The 19,217-nt window shown below is 32.9% G+C and overlaps 1 protein-coding gene and 1 pseudogene across 4 annotated transcripts in view; one reads left to right on the top strand and one right to left on the bottom strand.

Annotated features, from left to right (window-relative positions):
• Vps13 (vacuolar protein sorting 13C) overlaps nt 1-19,217 on the bottom strand; it is a 45,028-nt gene that overhangs the window by 5,318 nt on the left and 20,493 nt on the right. The window contains exons 31-57 of one of the 4 annotated variants that reach the window (XM_085187128.1): nt 18,865-19,058; nt 18,521-18,658; nt 17,886-18,038; nt 17,667-17,753; nt 17,240-17,373; nt 16,790-16,898; nt 16,427-16,621; nt 16,035-16,191; nt 15,505-15,623; nt 15,154-15,378; nt 14,555-14,770; nt 13,855-13,896; nt 12,871-13,074; nt 12,129-12,266; nt 11,500-11,646; nt 11,066-11,214; nt 7,104-7,235; nt 6,693-6,908; nt 6,286-6,451; nt 5,625-5,847; nt 5,252-5,427; nt 4,570-4,689; nt 3,728-3,837; nt 3,274-3,469; nt 2,678-2,827; nt 2,205-2,294; nt 1,766-1,935 (exon numbers count right to left, since the gene is read on the bottom strand). In XM_085187128.1, the coding sequence (XP_085043254.1) occupies nt 1,766-1,935; nt 2,205-2,294; nt 2,678-2,827; nt 3,274-3,469; nt 3,728-3,837; nt 4,570-4,689; nt 5,252-5,427; nt 5,625-5,847; nt 6,286-6,451; nt 6,693-6,908; nt 7,104-7,235; nt 11,066-11,214; nt 11,500-11,646; nt 12,129-12,266; nt 12,871-13,074; nt 13,855-13,896; nt 14,555-14,770; nt 15,154-15,378; nt 15,505-15,623; nt 16,035-16,191; nt 16,427-16,621; nt 16,790-16,898; nt 17,240-17,373; nt 17,667-17,753; nt 17,886-18,038; nt 18,521-18,658; nt 18,865-19,058 (4,156 nt within the window). Of the gene's footprint in view, nt 1-1,765; nt 1,936-2,204; nt 2,295-2,677; nt 2,828-3,273; nt 3,470-3,727; nt 3,838-4,569; nt 4,690-5,251; nt 5,428-5,624; nt 5,848-6,285; nt 6,452-6,692; nt 6,909-7,103; nt 7,236-11,065; nt 11,215-11,499; nt 11,647-12,128; nt 12,267-12,870; nt 13,075-13,474; nt 13,529-13,854; nt 13,897-14,554; nt 14,771-15,153; nt 15,379-15,504; nt 15,624-16,034; nt 16,192-16,426; nt 16,622-16,789; nt 16,899-17,239; nt 17,374-17,666; nt 17,754-17,885; nt 18,039-18,520; nt 18,659-18,864; nt 19,059-19,217 lie in introns of all 4 variants that reach the window. The other 3 variants (XM_085187127.1, XR_014878075.1, XM_085187129.1) reach the window with 3 other exon arrangements.
• Nucleotides 8,820-10,423, top strand: LOC146538172 (retinol dehydrogenase 11 pseudogene; annotated as a pseudogene).

The raw sequence follows: 19,217 nt of genomic DNA, 5'->3' as shown, positions 1-19,217 counted from the left end.
TCGGTCAAATAAACGTTAAGGACTATTTGGAATTTATTTAAAATTAATTAGTATTTAACGTACAACAATAAAATAAATAAACTAGTTATATTTCCATCATACATAATCATAACCATTTGAGGCCAGTCGTGGCGTAGGGGCGCATGTGTGTGACTATAAACGCGACTGGTTATGATTCGATCCCCACTCGAGCAAATTAAATATTTAATATTTTCATTGCTCTCTTTGCTCTCGTGTCGGGAGAAAGCGCGGCATTGAGTTCCACTGCTCAACACGCAATGCCTCCATAATTCAACGGAAAATGTAGAACGGAGTGTCTTAACACTAAGATCCCTCTGCCTACCCTGTTGGGTGCGGGATACAGGATAAAGCTGATTTATAACCACTTTACTAACAAGTAATAACCACAAACAAGTAATCACATTTGGACTTAATTAATAATGAATGATTAAGGATCTTTATTACGATTACATTTTGTAATTTTGAATCATAAAATTACAGATTACAAATAGTAATAACAAAAATCATTTTTGGTTATTAATGATTTTTAATCTGTGATGTAATATTATTATGATTACATTTAAGTTTTTTGAACACTTTGAAACTATTTTATTCCGAAACTGTAAGGACTACAGGGTTGAAACTTTGTAAGTATTCTTGTTTTTTGTGATTGCGAATGCTTTTCGAATTTTAAACAAAAAAAACGGGCCCGAATTGATTATTATAAAACGTAAACTTATTATTCCTGGTGAAAAATTATAGTAGTAGGTTCAATATGTATCCCTAATCTATGTTTGTATTTGCTGTCATGAGCCGACTCGTAACAAATATAATACAATTAATTTAAGAGTAAATATCATAAGGGTTTTTTTTAACTTTAACAGACTCTCATAGCCCATTGCAACTTCATGTACAAATCAATACCTAGATTATGATATTTTTTTAAAGATTGTGTACATTGAACTAAGATTATATAAATAAGTTAAGTTGCTTAAAATTTATATGACATATTTGTTGACATTAATAAAAGTTTTAGACATACATTTTTAGACATAAAATTTTATTTTGAGTTTTAAACATAATTATACATGAATATAACAGATACGACAAGCGACATGCTTTATATTATACATAAAATTATTTTAGTTTTGCATTTCCCACAACCCTTTTAAGCATAGCATTAACACTAAAGAAACAGAAGATTTGTAAAACGTAACCAGTATTTATTTTAAGATCAGTAGTATAAAATAAATATCAACATTAATTAATTTCATCAGTTATTTTAGTAGTAGTTTACTTTATGACATATTATTTTTAAGAATAATTGTATTCTAAATATTTTCAGTGAGATATTATTTAATTAGAAAATTTACAAATCTCTGTTTTCCTTATCTGCTGTATATAAATTAAAAACAATGCTTCCACCCGTTACAATAACATGCACGTAACATAGCATGCATAAAAATAGGGTTGCCAGATCTTGGAATACAAATGTCCCAACTTCTTAAGTATTTTTACCTTGTGTTCGCGAACGCGACATTATTGTGTTCGATCGAAAGGAATGAAATATTTCATATTTTATTTTCTTGTTTTGATAACAAGACAAAGTTCAATGTTGGGTTCTGCCACTCAATACGCAACGCCTAGAAAATTTGGTGGAAAGATCCCACTGTCTACTCTGCTATATACGGGATACAGCATGATGATACAAAATATATAACTTGTACGCCATAAATCTGCCAACCCTATTATAAAAGCATGCTACCTCTTGACTGCGTCGAAGGAGCCGGCCGCAAAGTCGACGACGCCGGCGGTGGGGCGCGCCACCAGCCCCACGGCGCCCACGCCCAGCCCCTTGAAGAAGCCCTCCACGCCCTGCTCGCGCGCGCCCTCTATGGGCTTCGTGAAAACGCCAGTCACGCCGTCCACTACGCCCTGTTCGTTTATTTGTGCACGGAAAACACTTGTTTTAGCTTCAAGCTGTATCCCGCATACTTACTTGTGTTAAAGTTTTGTAATATTGAGTACAACATTGTATATTATTTCAAATTCTATTTTTGGCTAAAGTTTTTAGTAGCTATTTCGATAGTGTGTAGTAACTTTGATTGCTCTGTTGACGAAATCTGATGATTTTTGTCCTTTCATAGACGAAATTTTATTGATATAACTATTAGTTATAAATATAATAGAAAACAAATACATACCATAACAAGGCCTTTGCCGCTTCTGGCGAGGCCCTCTTGCAAGTTTGCGGGTGGTTTGTTAATATTATCTCTACGACGTCTCTGGTAATCCTGTGTAAAAGAATGAGTAACATTTAAAAACAATGTGCTAATATAACAGCAACATATAATACTCCACCACCACCTAATATAATTGAGATATAATTGAGAAGTATCTGTAGATTATGGTTCTATGTTTTATTGCTATTCAAAAAGATATTTAAATGTAAATAGTTTTTTTCTCTAATCAATGAAGACAATGCGCGACAGAATCTTAATTTTAACTTTATGCTAATAATGTAATGAATCGATCTTCTTCTGCGTAAAGGTCGTTTTTTAATATTCAGGTTCAACTTTTTCTTACTGAAAAATCTAGTGGGTTATTATACCAGACTATTTTGGGATGGAAAATTAGGAAGGATACAAAAGTTGAAAGATAAAAATAAAATAGGTACCTTATCCAAAGACAGTGCAGCCAGACCGTGGCCCATGGCACCGGTGATGCGCGACACTGCGCCTGCCGCGCCACCCACCGTGTGCCCCACTAACGACCTCACGCCCAGCATGAGGCCCTCTGCGAACTCGCCCGGCCCTTGGATTGCACCCTGGTTAACATAATATATAGCTTATTTTTAGTTTTACACTATTTGCCATACAACAAGTAGGTGGAATCTCGTGTTAAAACACCTCTTTCCCACTTTTCGCCAATTTGTTGTGGTCCTCAAAAGGAAAAATCGAAACCCTTAAAGGATTACTTTGTTGTCCTTGTGTGTCAAGACCACTTATCGCGTATCTCGCTGAAAGTTATACCAAATAACCTACGGTCCATTACATAGTTTTTATATATCTTCCATATGTAACTAATACGCATTATTGTATTTTACTTTCGACATATCGCACATTGATAAGAAGACTGTCACTGTACGAAAAGCTGAGTTTTTCGTAAGTCGACGTTATGTCTACAAGATAGCACTTCTAATAGAAAAACACAAATTTTCGTATAGTGCTGATCTTCTTATCCATGTGCTATATGTAAATAGCACTTTCATACCTGGAAAGGTTCATAGAATAGATCTTCCACTCCTTTTTTCAGGCCAATAACGAGTCCATACGGGTTTCCAATGACGTCAAGCCCCAAAACTAATACATATAACTGTTTGAGTGCTTGTCCCGCGTAGTGGCTTTGTACTTGACTTATCAATTCCTTTTGCGATAGGAACTCGTAGTTTCTCTCATAATACGACAACCTAAACAATTACAAAAAAGTATTGTATAAGAAATCACAAAAAATCCGCTTTACCAAAATCCCAAAGAAATTAAAAACATTTTATTTAATTCTTTTTTTACATAAACACGATAATATTAATACTAAGTATTTTTATATGTTTATATTGAATCTATTATAATTATGTAAGTGCAATATTTATAACATGTGCATAAACTTTACTGCCATAATATATTGGCATTTGATTATTTTATTGGTAATAAATATATAAAGAACTCACTTAAAAACGACGTCATTCATATCAGTCAATGTAACACCAATACTCTGTAGCACTGTGCCTACAAATGTCGGCAACTGTGTTGCGCCACCCAGCGAGAACGAAACATGAACCTATACAAACATAAAATTAAAAATATATCATTACACAAGCATGAAACTGTCGCGGTGCTGCGGCTGTAATCGCGACAGTTGTGGGTTTTATTTTCTCTCTCTCAGACAATTGTGGACAATGATATACGCCTTTTATGTCATTGTCCACAATGTCTCAAAAACTAGACAGGAAAGTGAGGAATACCTCTTACCCTGGATATGCAAGATTCAGTGTGAAGCTAAAAATATATATATATCATTGTATTTTTAACAAAATCTATAACAAAATAATTACGACGATTTTATAATTTAAACTCACAATTATTCAATTTAAAATCTTAGTATAGTGTTAAAAAAAAATCAGTCGAATTGATAACCTCCTTTTCTTACAGAAGTCGGTTAAAAATAAGTTACTACACATCAGGTACAGAAGTAGTCTATTTATAAAAAAAATATCAAATGTTGACTATAACTTACATACTATTTTATTTTTATAATAATTAACAAAGTGAACTTAGTTGCACAACGTGTGACCGTAAACACAATAGCTGCGAGTTTAATTGCCACTCCGTGAAATTATAATTTTCATATTATTTCCATGTCTCCGCTATAAATATAATATATATATATATATATAAATGCAATATACTCGATGAATTGAACGGTGTGTGGGAAACGCAGTGGATGGACTCTATGATCTATATCTTTATCCTGCTATGTAGGAAAAAGCGTGAAGCCTTTTTTCATATTTACCTTAAGTGGCGATAAATGTAAATTGTCATAGAAGTTTTTTAAATCTGACGCCGCGCCAATAGCCGCTAATGCCTCCAGTGGTTGCCTCGCCTTCTCAATATCTGATTGGAACGCATCCAACTATAATAAAAGTATAACAACGAAACCGGTTATTAAATTAATTTATGATGTCGATAGTAATAACAAAAGCGGTATTCAGTGCGTGGGAGATTGTCCTGCACTCTTTATTGTTTCGTCACTCGTTGAATAATTAATAAAATTGGGTCCATTTATATTTTTAAATGTTTTTGATGGGATAATTTCACATAGATTGCTAAACCTCAGAGCAGAGCAGAATAACGCTTCACAATTTTTTTCCGAATTTCTGCGTATTTAAGGTGAAGAAGCCTCCACAATAAAGGTAAAAAAACTACAGACGATCAGAAAATTATGCGCATATTTATTTTTATGCGACAGAAAAATTTTCATTTAAAAAAACGAATGTTATTGAAAACATAGGTAAATTTCCGTTTTTTTTTTAATAATAAAATAAATCTTGATTACTATCATGAAAAAAATGAAACAGCATCTGCTCGTAAATGTGGTAGTAGGTACCCTATTGCCTGCGTTGAATTCCGCCAATCATTACGTCTCATTCTTTGCTAAATTGCATTCATAAACATATAAAATTAAAGTAACTTACCGCCTCCTGTTCAGTAAGAAGGCGTGGCGGGAACATTCCCATGAGTGCATTGACGAGGCCCATGTCTACTTTCACGTGGAACTCTTGTATGAGTAACTTGTAGTATTTGTACTGGCGCACGTTTGTGTGCTCCATCACTCGCTCCACTATTGATATTTCGATGAACGGCTTTGTGCCTGTGGTTATGTTTTTAAGTTAGACAAAATATAATTATATTTTCATATTAAAATAAGATTTATTTATTTATTGATTATGAAATCCATATCTGCCCGTACAATTACTCATTGATTCATATATGATGATTTAATATGCTTTTTAGCATATTAAATCATCATAAAACATAACATCATCTGGTGTATCCAATGTCAGGTACCTGAAGTGTCGTCGTTGGCGAGCGAACGCGGCGGCGGCACGGGTGCCAGCAGCACGGGGAAGGTGGGCAGCGGCAGCTGCTGGTCCAGCTGCAGCCGGTGAAGGCGCGCGTGCAGGCGCTGGCCGTGCGCCGTCAGCTCCGCCAGCGCCCACACGCCCGGTGATTGCGTGCGCCTCAGCAGGCGCTGCTGCGGCCGCAGCTGGCGCAGCTCCGCGAAGTTCACCTGGTTTTAAATGCAGCTTAAATATCTGAACGAACCTGGTGTCTATTGATGACAAACCATTCTTCATAATTCGTCCGAATTTGGAACATACCAGAAGACACTATTAAGATGACGCTTCAAGTGGTCGGAAAATTCGAGATGTACTTTTAGACTTAGAGCGGAAAGAGAAAAGGGTTCTCTAGAATAACATAACGTATTAGAACTTAATGGTTGCATTGTACAAGCTTAATAGTATTTTGTTCTGGAAGGAAATATAAGTTTAGTAAAAGCATCGAGGTGTTTGATTTTGTTACACGAAGTATCTTACCAATAGGTTCCCACTACCACCCTGACATGTAAAAATGCTTCTTATAATAGTGAAATCACATCACTTTAAAAAAATATTCACCGAATCCATCCCTTTTTCAAATAAATAATTGTTTGTAAAATTCAACAAACCTCAGTTTTCTCATCTATCTGGACGAGAGGAGATATTGGTTTATCGCTGATCATTTTCTCAGCTTGATACTTTTGGTATGCTTCTTCAAGTTGGATCGCTTTTGGACCTTCTATTTTTTTGTATCGACGCGCCCCAAATTTGCATTGTTCCCATATTATACCAGAACTATTGAATTAAAAAAATATATCAAATATTTTATGACAATGACTTGATATAAAAAAATTAATAAATTGCATATTTGATCTCCATAGAATTATAAACAAATTAACATAAAATACATAATTAAAATTAAATTAAATTATCATTATCAAAGCAAACAAACATGAGTACCTAAAACTAAATAAAAACGATAATATTAAACTTATACGTAATACACATAATCTGTACAAATAAATAAATGACTCACTTAGATATACTAATATAAAGTATCTCAGTAAATTCCGGATCGTTGACCAAGGAGAGGCCCAGTCCATGTATGGCAAGCACCAGTTCAGTATGCACGGGCTCCGCCTCCCCTATGGTGTGAGCACCGCTAGCCAATATGGCGTCGTCCGTGAATAGGACCACACGTTGCAGTCCGTCCAGGAACGACACCCACCATATACGTTGCGTCTCATTTATCCTGGATATTAGAACATTATTTAAACGTTATTACAAAATATTCTACACATTAATTACTATTGTTTTAATTAAATAATAATCATTATTATAGATATTACTGTTATTATATAGTTTACTGTATAGTTTATTATGAAGTATCATAATAATTATTTTAATAATACATTAAAATGTATAAATCATGATCATATATACATACATGAAATCTCCAATTCCATCTTTTCTCAATTCATTTTCAATTTCTTTTCGTTTATGTCCTTCAAAAATGAGTATACGTGATCCGGCTGGATTTTCCCACGTGAAAAGCATTTGGTGCATAGACGGAATTTTGCTGTAAAAATAATAAGACAAATATTTAGAAACATATCGAAATTATCATAATCAACGTAATAGGACACGAAGTCGAACCTCTTATTACTCATATATGTTCCTAAATTATATTATTAAATAGAACATCATAATATTCGGTATGAAAAATAACTGAATTCCCTAAGTATACAACTGTCTTAATAATTTATTAACTGTCTTAATAAATTAATAAATATGGACATAATTATAGTGAATAACTCTATAACAAAACTTTGTAGATGTATTTCAACTCGTATGAAATAGCAACATAGCATAATATTCTCATAATTTTAATATTTATGTTAAAGGAAAAGCGTAATTTAAAGGAGACCAACATTTTACCCATAAAAAAGTAGAATGGACCATTTTCCTCCGCTTAGTATGTGAATAAAACATTTTTTTTTAATTTTCTAGCTCTTCTCTCTGATATATGGCCCATAACCCTTTTTTGTATACCATTAAATTTTAACAATTTTTTATATTTAAAATATTTACTCTAAAGTGGATAACGCTAATACTACACTTGTTCTTATATGAAAAGACAAATATCACCTGTCACTTACATTGTCGGATATGAAAATCGGCAACTTTACAGGACAGCCCATCAAAGTTTAAAAATAAAAAAAATAAATCACGCTGTATCCCGCACATCCTAATGTTAAGAGACTCCGTTCTCCGGTTTCCGCCGAATTCTGGAGGCGGAACTCAACGCCGCGCTTTGCATCGACACCAGAGCGAAGAAATGAAAATATAAATTTAAATAAATATTTCATTTCCTCCTCATAGAACCCACAACCAGTCCCGTTTACAGTCACATTTTGTGTCACAGTTTAAAATTTTTACATTTTGTTATATACGGCCATGGTTAATAAAAATCTACATAGCTTTAATTTAAATCTCAACAATGTTACTCGACCACCTCAACTCGGCTCGACATTCGACAATGTTAGTGGGGTCAGGCGATATGTTCTTACACAATAATGTAAAGGCTATTGGTATGAGTCATAATATTATGTCTCCTGAGTTATATTTTATAATCTTGTTCATATTTCACTGTTCACACAGTTACTGTTCCTTACTAAAAACATTATAAAAAATAAAAAATGTATTTAATTGCGGTTCAATGTTAATATTATATTATCTCATCGCGGTAAATAAACAAGGTCATTATTATACCAAAAATTATAGACATACAAAAAATAACTGGCGTTGTGCTGTATTTTAAGGTAATGATATTATAATCAGTATTGAATAACTCTAATTATATACATAATACGCTGGAATATCATAAATACATTATCATCGTCATAAATTCGATGTAGGAAAAAAATGTATCAAAAACTTTATATTAACCTTAAAATTATTTAGATTGCGCAGTAAAATTAAAACTAAAAAAAATAAATATATACATTATTTTATAATATTCATATTTAAATTAAGATAATCCTTGATAAATATACGTTATGCAGGTTTTGTACCTATAAAAAAAAAATTACTTAAAGTTTAGTAAATTTTTTTTATATAAAATTCAAGTTTATTTTCATTTGACCTCCATCCAACTCTTTAAAACGTATTGCGGAATATGCACGACAATCATTTAAGTCAAATGTGAATAGAATAATTATAATATTGTCGCTCTATTATCGTACCTATACAAAATGTTTTAATTGTTTGTATAAATAAATAACGTACAACCCCTTATTGTAAACACATTGTATTACGAACATTTAATGAAGCGATAACTATACATGTGTATCTATAATTATATTACAACTTAAAGCAATCTGTTTGTCAACGCACTCGAGTGGTTACCTCCGAACAGCGTAGAGGTCGCGCGACTCTATCATGTTGTCTATAATAATAATATTAGTTTGTGTTATTATTTTAATTTCAATATGGGCCTATCTAAAAGTGTCTTCTGGAATATGTAAATTCAGCGGTCATTTAGTGGGGAAAGTGGTAATAGTGACTGGTGCGAATACCGGAATAGGATTCGAAGCAGCTAAAGATCTGGCACAAAGAGGAGCTCATGTAATATTGGCATGCAGAAATTTAGAGAAAGGAGCTATTGCTAAGGAAAAGATTATACAATCTTCTGAAAACAATAATGTTGATTTGCTACAGCTAGATTTAGCATCACTTGCATCAGTACGAACATTTGTTGCGAATATTTTAGAAATAACAGAACGCTTGGATATACTTATTAACAATGCTGGAGCTTACAACACGGGAAAAGAAAAAACCGAAGACGGTTTGCTGATAGGAATGCAAATTAATTACTTTGCGCCATTTCTTTTGACTTCTCTGCTTTTACCCTTATTAAAAAAATCTGCTCCAAGTAGAATCATCAATGTATCATCCATTCTTCATAAGTTTGGAAAAATAGATTTTGACAATTTAAATATGGAAAAAGAGAGTAACAGATGGTCTAGTATTTTTACACATAAAGTATATTGCAACTCAAAATTATTAACACTACTTGCAACTACAGAATTGGCGTTCCGACTTAAGGACACGGGTGTTACAGTCAACAGCTTGCACCCGGGAGCAGTTAATACCAATATTATGAGCCAAATTGACATATGCTTAATACGACTCTTTCTGAAATTAATGCAGGCATTTCATAAAACACCTTGGGAAGGCGCCCAAACTATAATTTATTTAGCAGTTTCGCCTAAAGTTGCAAATGTAAGTGGATATTATTTCGAAGATTGCCGTTCACTACGCCCTTGCTCTTCGCCCCAATACTCCGAGATAATTAAACAATTATGGGATGTATCAGAAGAACTGGTAAAATTATAAATTTTTGCACTTTTCTTCAAAGAACTAAACGTAGCATACTTATTTTTATTTCTAAGCAAATCTGTATTTGTCAAATATAGTGGAGTATTATTTTTTTAACAACAACCATATTCTTAAGATAAAATGTAATGTAACAACTATGACTATAACTATCTATAACTATTTGATTGTTTTGAATTAAAAAATACGATAACATTGGTCGTATTTTTTAATTCAAAACAATCAAAAATCTTTATAGAAATTATGATAATATAGAAAAACATATTAGAAGTCATTATAGTTGTTGGCCAATTCTGTTTATTAAATGAATTATCATGTAGTTCAAGCAGGCGAAGCCACGGGCGGGTCGCTAGTTATTAATAAATTATTAAATGTTAAGATTTATTGAGTTTCATTCACTATAACATATATATATATATATATATATTTTATTTAAATATATATTTTGGCTTGATTCTACAGATCAATGAAATCAAAATTAGATAAATAATTTAGATAATGAGCTTTAAAAAGAGGAATAAGTATATTAATATTTAAATTATAAAAAGTACCAGTCTAGGGAGTCTTACATTGCTATTTGCCGAGCACAATCTCGTAACTTTATGACAATATGATTCTCTTTGGTTCATTCATTTATTAAATACCAATATTTGAGTCAAGATCATTAGCCTATAGCTAGATTGATCTCTCTAAATAAATTAGGCTACTTAATACAAAAAAGAAAGAGAAAAGTATAATGCCTGTCCAAAGGAACAGGCCAGCAGGCAAATCCTTAATTGTACGGGCTGTTAATTTTAAAACTGATGTAAGTCTAGTTTCTCTTTTTTCAATAAAACTAAAAATTAACATATATCCCTCATGGAACAGCTGTTCACTTAAGTTAGCTGTATTAATTCGCACAAGACTAAAATTTGATTATACAAATTTCAAATATATGCAAATTGTTGTTAACGGAAAACTGATTTAAGCAGTTCAAAATGAAAAAAGCACAAACAAACAACATTAACTCACCGAACATTAACATTGTCCTTCTCGAGCAGCGCGACGGCGTGCGGCGTGCAGTTGACGAGCAGCGCGGGCGCGTGTCCGGCGCGGTACTGACGCACCGTTATGTACGTGCCGCCCTCGCTCAGCTGCACCTCCACGTGCAGGCCGCCGTACTGCCCAACCAAACACCGGTATTATACGTTTGTAGACCAATGCGGTAACTCTAAATGAAGCCTCAGGTAAAAAAGAGTAAACAAAAAATTTTGACTCTCATAGGAATTTCATATTGATAAAAATATGTATTAGTTCTAAACATAGTTTGGGTATAAGATAATTAAGAAAAATAAAGAAGTAAATAGTAGTCATATTTTGATGAATCAGTTGTAGCACAGATAAGGCTTTAAAAATAGATACAATTAAAACCAAAAGAAGATATACGTATAAAAAAGTGTATTAACCTCATTTTTGAGTTTCAAGCAGACGCTATGCTGTTCCGTATAGAGAAAAGGTGCAGCGCGTTCGTTGGAACCGGCCACGCGCAGTAATAGCAGCTTGTCGTCTTTTTCCACGACCGGCCACAGTGGAGAACTTGAATTTTGGTCTACCTACATCATTTTATACAATGAAATTAATTATTTAAGCGTGTCGTAACACTAAGTTATCAGATTCTGTGTAGTAGGGACTATGTGCGAGATACACCATAACGCAAAAAATAATAATTTAATGTTATTTTCTTTCATTTTTTTGTTTTTTTATTTAGCTTCACATTGTATCCCACATCTAGCAGGATTGGCAGACGACACCACGTGTTAAGACTTATATCAACATTTTCCGTCTAAGTTTTGAGACATTGTGCGTTGAACAGCAGAACTTGCTTTGCCTTGTTACCAAGACCAGGAAATAAAAATCATTTATTTCCTAGATTGAAGATAGAACCCAAAACTGTCGCATTTACTAGTCAAACGGCCTTTCTTTTATTAATTAAATTGCTAATAAATAAACAAAAAATTTAAATATGTAACTTTAAAAAAATATATAGATCATAGACCAAATACTGAAATATTTTAAAAAATAACGATAATTTTACCTTTTGCCAAGGATCAGCTGATCTAAGCAACTCTTGATACTCTATCGGGAAAGGGCACTCGTTTATGATAAGGAAGAATGGTGTGAATATAACCATTTTGGTCAAACTGTTGAATGTCAGTTGATTTGTTACTGCAACCTAACATAAAAATATATATATTTAATTATTTACGTTTAGACAAGACTAACATTATAACAAAAGTTTACATAAGAAGTTTTTACATAGTAAAAAAATACGATGTTATATCTCTACTAACTACTACTAAGTAGTTATATCTCTTAAATATAAATATTGTTTATAGTTGAAAAATATTTGTAAAACAACAAGAAAGTGGAAATTATTACGTAAACTTAAATTAAACAAACTCAATAAGTACTTTATAATTGTTCTCAAGACCTTGAGCATAATTATTGATCTAATTACAAGATCAATAATTCTTGTAGATTCATTTAACAATTACAATGCAATAGTAATTTCATTTACATAATGTGATTGTTCTTTATAAGCTATGTAGTTGATATAAACATTTAAGTATGGTTTTTTATTATTTTCACGCTGTATTTCGCATGAAGTAGAGTAGACGATGGGGCAAGATGGATACTAGTACTACAGCGGTTTTTTTTTTACTTTTTAACATTATAATTGTTTACTATATTACTATACTAGAATATATACATTCTCAATATCACCATAAAAATATACCATAGCATATAAACAGTATTACCATGTCAATACCAAGTACCTGATAAGTCCTGCCCTCATTTTTGCATATGACAACGCCGGAGCTTCCGGGAACGTCTAAAGAAAACTTGTCTGACCATTCACCAAATTCCACTCGAATAGCCGCCTTCTTCTTACCGAAGAAATTTTTCGCGCGAAATGAGAATAATATCGGCTCCTTGTAGTCTTTCGGGTGAAAGATTACATTGCCTGTTTCATCTACGTTCTGAAAATTAAGTGTCTTGTTAGTAAAGCAGTTAAGCACAGATTATACCACAACCATTCATTAATGTTGTGTTCTGAAAGCAAATAGTGCTAATTCTGCAATATTCCAATTAAAATATTATATGCATCTTATATTATGAAATATAACGATTCGAGATATATTATAAAGTAAGAAGCACATGCAATACATGCAAAAATTAAAAACATAACATTTTTACAAAAATGTTATTGTTATGAATGTTAATAAAGTAAATGATATTATAATTGCTGATAATTTTAAATACTGTTTGGCTTCCGAATAATACAGTGTATATTATTGTAGTACAATTTTTCCTTTGACTACACTCATTTATTTTATATAAAACTTTAACCAATAGGTGTAATATGGTGTTAAGTCTCACCGGCAAACATGAAGTATGACGTCTAATAAATTTACTGCAACGAGAATATTTTATCTGCAATATAGATACGAACATTCTACAAATAGATGGATATAAAAATACTTAACGAAATGAAATGTGTCATGAAATGGATTTTAACAAACATGCTCATGAACTTACATACACTTAATATATTGCAATAAATAACAATACATGAACCAAAGATAAATCATAACATGAAATAATTATTAAAACAGAAATAAATGTTATTTTGCTATGTTTATATATACTAGGCGATAGTTGTCATATGCTACCGATAAATACACTGAAAAGAAAAAAGCTCCTTGGCTTAAAAGTAAAAAAAACTAGTTGCAATATTTTTTAAGCCATGTTAGTGGTACCTTGTTGGGAGTGCTGGATTCTTTTTCTGGTTTCTTTGATTTCTGCAATTATTATATTACGGCCTTTGAATTTGGGGGGTAACTAATGAATTTTATAATAATAGTCCTTGATTTATTAATTACATACAGCATTGATCTAATGTTTTATTAAAAGGAATCATTTTTAGTAAAAAATATACTATAATATAAACTTCATATATAATTTTCTAGCGTTAAACGCGGTTTAGCACAGCCATTAAAAATTATGGTATAATGCTTGTAATGATTTAGACGCCACAGATGGACGAAACATTTTAATAGTATAAACGATTCAGTCAGTATATTTAAAAAATATATTATAATTATAACCCTAAAAGGCTTCCTCCCTTGCACTAAGTGATTCATCGATTGGAGTCGATTTATCGTGAAGTTTAAAATTTTATATATATTATTCGTTTTTTAAGATCTTGTATTTGATATAACCACATTTTTATATTTAAATACAAAATACACTAATTACACTGAGCCGAATAACGCCAAGGCCGTTGTGGCCTATCGGCGCCGGTTGTAGGTTTGAATCTCAATCATAGGAAACAATTCATTTTCATCTCTTCGTTTTGGTAAAAAGACAAAGTAAAGTAGAGAGAGGCATAACGTAACATGTCTTAGTAGTAGGTTCACACCATAAAACTAAATAAATAAACAATAACACCAAACTCACCCTATAACATAAAGTAAATCCAGTTTTATTAAGCATCCAGAAGGGACAATAGAGAGACAACATCTGCGTGCCCTCAGAGTCCACACTATGGAGTCCAAGTTCCAGGGTCATAACGGCGGGACTGTCATGGGACTCGAATGACCACACTGACAGTTCAGTATCGGAGTCGGGCAAGTTCTTTGTGCATACCCAGCATTTGTCTAGGTAGTTTTCGATCTATTGAAAAGAATGAAAATCGGTCAAATGCGAGTTGGAGTTGGAGTTGGAGTTGCGCAATGAGGATCCCGTATCAATTTAATAATCGAAAGTCAACAGGAAGTACAATAAAAAAAGTTGACAGACTATGGGTGTATGCACTAATTTTATCTAAAAAAAATCAACAAATATAAGTTTGTAATAGTTTTCTCATATATCACATGTTTATTCTATAATAATCACTGCATCGCATAGAAGACCTGTCTTCTACGTTCGTACGATTTTTCGTTCATACGATTTAGTCGTACACTAAAATAAATACGTCTATACACTAAATTGTATGAACTCCATAATTCCTACTATAAAATCTAATCAATAAGAAGAAAGTAAAGATAAATAACTACCATAATAACAACAGTAGCACGATTAGGCGACAAATGGGACAAATGGAACATTTCTCCTGGCTGGAACAATCTCGTGCGTTGCAAGCCTAGCTGCGACACGCGGACTGGCACGGGCAAGCAGTTTTGTAACTTTACCGCCGGTTTTAGTATAATATCGTAGCAGGACGACGCGAATGTATGACGATTTGAATGCTCGTAGAACACTTGCTCCATTGTTCCTACCGCCTGAAATTGGAATAAATTATATATATATATATATATATATATATATATATATAATATATATAATAAAATAGTTGATTATAGTTACAGTGAATTGCGACATAGTAAAATGAAACAAAAGTTAGTTACCCGTAAATAAAATTTCTCTCCGCTATTTTTATCCTTAGAGTCGCATTGTAGTAATTTTGATAATTTTACTTCTTGCTGTAATTCGCGCCAGATGAATGGTGACACAGATACGGTGAAACCTTAAATCGAATATATAATAATTATCAAAATAGCATTAACATTTTAAAACATACAGTTAAACTTACAGAATACATATTTTAGGTTTACTCTACATCCTGCATATAGCAAGGTAGGTAGGAGATAATTTGTGTCTCCGTTCCCCTCTTCCACCAATTTTTAAGACTATAATTACTAGTCTGTTGCTTTGGGAGAATTTCATCGAATGTAAATGAAACCCACAACAAAGTCCGTTAAAGTTACAGATTACAAATAATTCTTGATTATTTAAAATTATAAAGAAGATATACAAACAATGCATTTGCATTTGCATGCAATTAGGGTGCATCCTAGTATTTAAACAAACGTGTTTTTCTTTTAATTATCAAAAGTTTTGCTTAAAGTTAAATTAATATGCTGTTTTATTTCTTAACCTTCAACTGAAAAGAATATTTCTGCAGTGGGTGTGTGTACTGCTTGCAAGGGTAGCCGTATAGTAGCACCGGGCGCCGCCTCACCCAGCAGCCGCACTTCATTACCACTTGATGTCATGTAGTACACTGATACACTCACCGATAGTGTGTTCATTACCTGGTGAATAATTAAAAAAACAAATACATAATTTTAAAATATTTTAGAAAATGTATAAAAAAAATTGAATGAGTTCTATGGCGTGTTTGTCAAAAGAGATGGTATAAATATATAGACTTTTTAGAAGAATATGTAGAAAAATTAATTAATATTTTGACTACATTACTTAATGTTTATTATCGATTACCATTACTTTTGAATCACATCTTATACATATACTACAAATAATATATACCTGTACTATACTTCTCAAATATATATGCAATGCCGCATCGTGCATAACGACGTCCGATATGAGGCCCCTGGGCTCAGCGGCAGCGGCGTGCGGGGAGGCGCGCGACCTCTCTCCCGTTAGACGCTTACCGATTGTAAAATATCTTTTATCAGCCCTCTCCACTGGTATTATAATTTCATCGTCCATTTCTACTATCTGTTGATAAATATTTGTATATATATAAATATATATGATATTAATATTATATGTTTGTTTGAACAAAACAAGATAACCAAAATGAAAATCATATTACGACCCGAGTGGGATTTCCTCTAGAAAACAATTCAAGTGCTCTAATCAAATAAGCCATACATATTTTCTTACCTTTACATTTAGTTTTAATGGCGGTGGAGGTTCATTTAATTTCATAATATTTAGACCACCGTGTGTTAACTGGAGTGGAACACACGCACCCGGCTCCAATACAACTTCTCTAAAGACATAAAAACAATAAATAAAAAAATTGCTTATAACCATTATATATTATATATACAAAAGCAATTTTGAATAGAGAAACCATTGTAAAAAAAGAATATTTAAAGTTAGAGGCCATCGCGACGTAGCACAGCGTCTGACTGTAAGTTTGACGGTTGTGGATTTGATTGTCGCTCAGTAAAATTAATCATTTTCATGAACCCCCACCTGAGTGGTAGACACCATATCTCGAAAATTGGGCAGCATGTGCGGAACAGAATGTCTTAATACGAGGATTCCTCTACCCACCTTAATATGCGGGATGCAACGTAAATATATACAAATAATTATAAAACTCACCGATAATCAGAAGAAGTATATTCTTCAGTAATAAAGACCGAAAAATCTTTGTTATTTTGTAGTGTCAGCTTGGCTGTCAAACCTGTACAGTTGTGTAATACATATGGTGCACCTAAATATTTTTTATCAGAAATCTGCAAGAAAATATGTACAAAAGAATATTTATTAAAATCAGGCTAAAATATTATTGTACACTTACTTATGTGTAAGTGAAGAATCAATCATGTCCTATTTTCATAAGCGTAGGGTTAATTTTTTATACTGTACGACGTTTTTTATTTAAAAAAAGATTTATCTAATTTAACTATTGAGAACAAATTTATAAGATAAAATGAAAAAATACATATGCATATATTTTATGTGTATGTAGAGACTTTCCTTCGATTTTAAGAAAATTTTTAGTTTTATTATTATGAATCAGCCTTACATCTTCCACTTTAGATTTTGCAACAATAGATGTATCTGTTTCTGTTCCCACTGCAGCTGAGAAAGAGTTACCCAATTGGGTTAAGACCTGCAAAGAAAAACAAAAATTAAATTAATTAAACTTAAAAAAGGCAAATCTCATTAATCTTATCTATCAACAGTTATTACTAAAAATTATGTTTCTTCCAAACCAGATTTCTAACATTAAGACAGGCAGTACCTCGATGCCGCTCCGGGTGAGCGTGAGTTCGAGCGTCTCTGCGCTGGACACGGTAACGGAGCGCGCGGCAAGGCGGGTGGCCGCCGCCTGATAGTTGGCGGCCTCGTCTGCCGTGTCGATGGTGGGGCCGCTCTCTTGCGGACGCATCACCACCTAAGGTATAATTACAAGCACACTCATGAAAATGCTCTGTCGAAGGACGGAAGGTTAAAGTTCAATTCAATTCGAGTAAAGTCAGACTACGGGTCCATGTGTCGTGGCCGCCAAAATTAACTGTACTTTGTATTATTTTCTTTCCGAATGTACAGTACACAAAAGTCCAAAAAGATTAACGTCAGGGCGGCCACGATTCGTCGAACGTACTGTACATCCCTGAAAATGAAAAATGCAGTGTATTGAATCTCTCTGTCTACCCTAATATGTGGCAGAAAGGGTAAATTTGAGTATAAATCCGTTAATCACATAGTCATTTTATTCAATGTTTGTCATTGTCAACCTAAGCCAAGCATGAAATAAAAATCAGTAGTTACGTAATAAAAATACAAATACAAACATTCCTTCACTTAAAAATATAAATTCCTTCACAAATTTACATAACCTTATTGTTTAAAATATTCTCAAAGCGCGATAGTTACCTCCATTTTGAGTTCCCATGGAACATGTTTGTACTGAGAGTCTTTCAATATTTCAACAGGCTCTATGAGAGGCTCCCACATAGCCCGTCCGATGTTATAGTACGACACTTGCATAGCCCACGTTGTCTCCATGTAGAACTAAAACAATTCTCATAAAAATATATATCTTTACATTCTATTTGTTATTTTATTGACGTGTAAATTTAAGAAGAAATCAGTCTTTTGTGACAGCATATGTGATAGATAACTCGTATCATTCAAAGGTATTTAATTGACAATTTAATATTTTATTAATAAAAAAGTCAAACATCGTCCATCCACTTATTACAACAATAAAGACTTACATCTGAACTCCAATCCTTGACCTGTCCGTTAAGCGACGCCTGCATAACAATCACCGGTATGGTCTCGTTACCGATTTGCATTTCCAACGCCAACACTATGGATGGACTTGATAAAAGGCATATCTCGCCTACCGGGGGCTTGGTTGTTTGTTCGGTTTTCGATTCATCTATATTTAACGCTTCTTCTGCCTCCTCTGCATTAGAATAAAAAAAAATATACATATTATTATTATTTTTTTAGCCTCACCTGTATCCTATTTATATAGGGAACCTAGTGTTCTTCATTGTGTTGGACGACATAACTTAACGCTGCTCTTTGCCCGCTGTATCCCGCATAGAAGAGTAAGCAGAGG

This window comes from Heliconius melpomene, chromosome 6, assembly GCF_056956725.1.
Source record: "Heliconius melpomene rosina isolate 202511_hmr_F chromosome 6, ASM5695672v1, whole genome shotgun sequence".
NCBI lineage: Eukaryota > Metazoa > Arthropoda > Insecta > Lepidoptera > Nymphalidae > Heliconius > Heliconius melpomene.
Note: the sequence above shows the minus strand (reverse complement) of the source record. Positions and strands in the feature narration are given on the sequence as shown.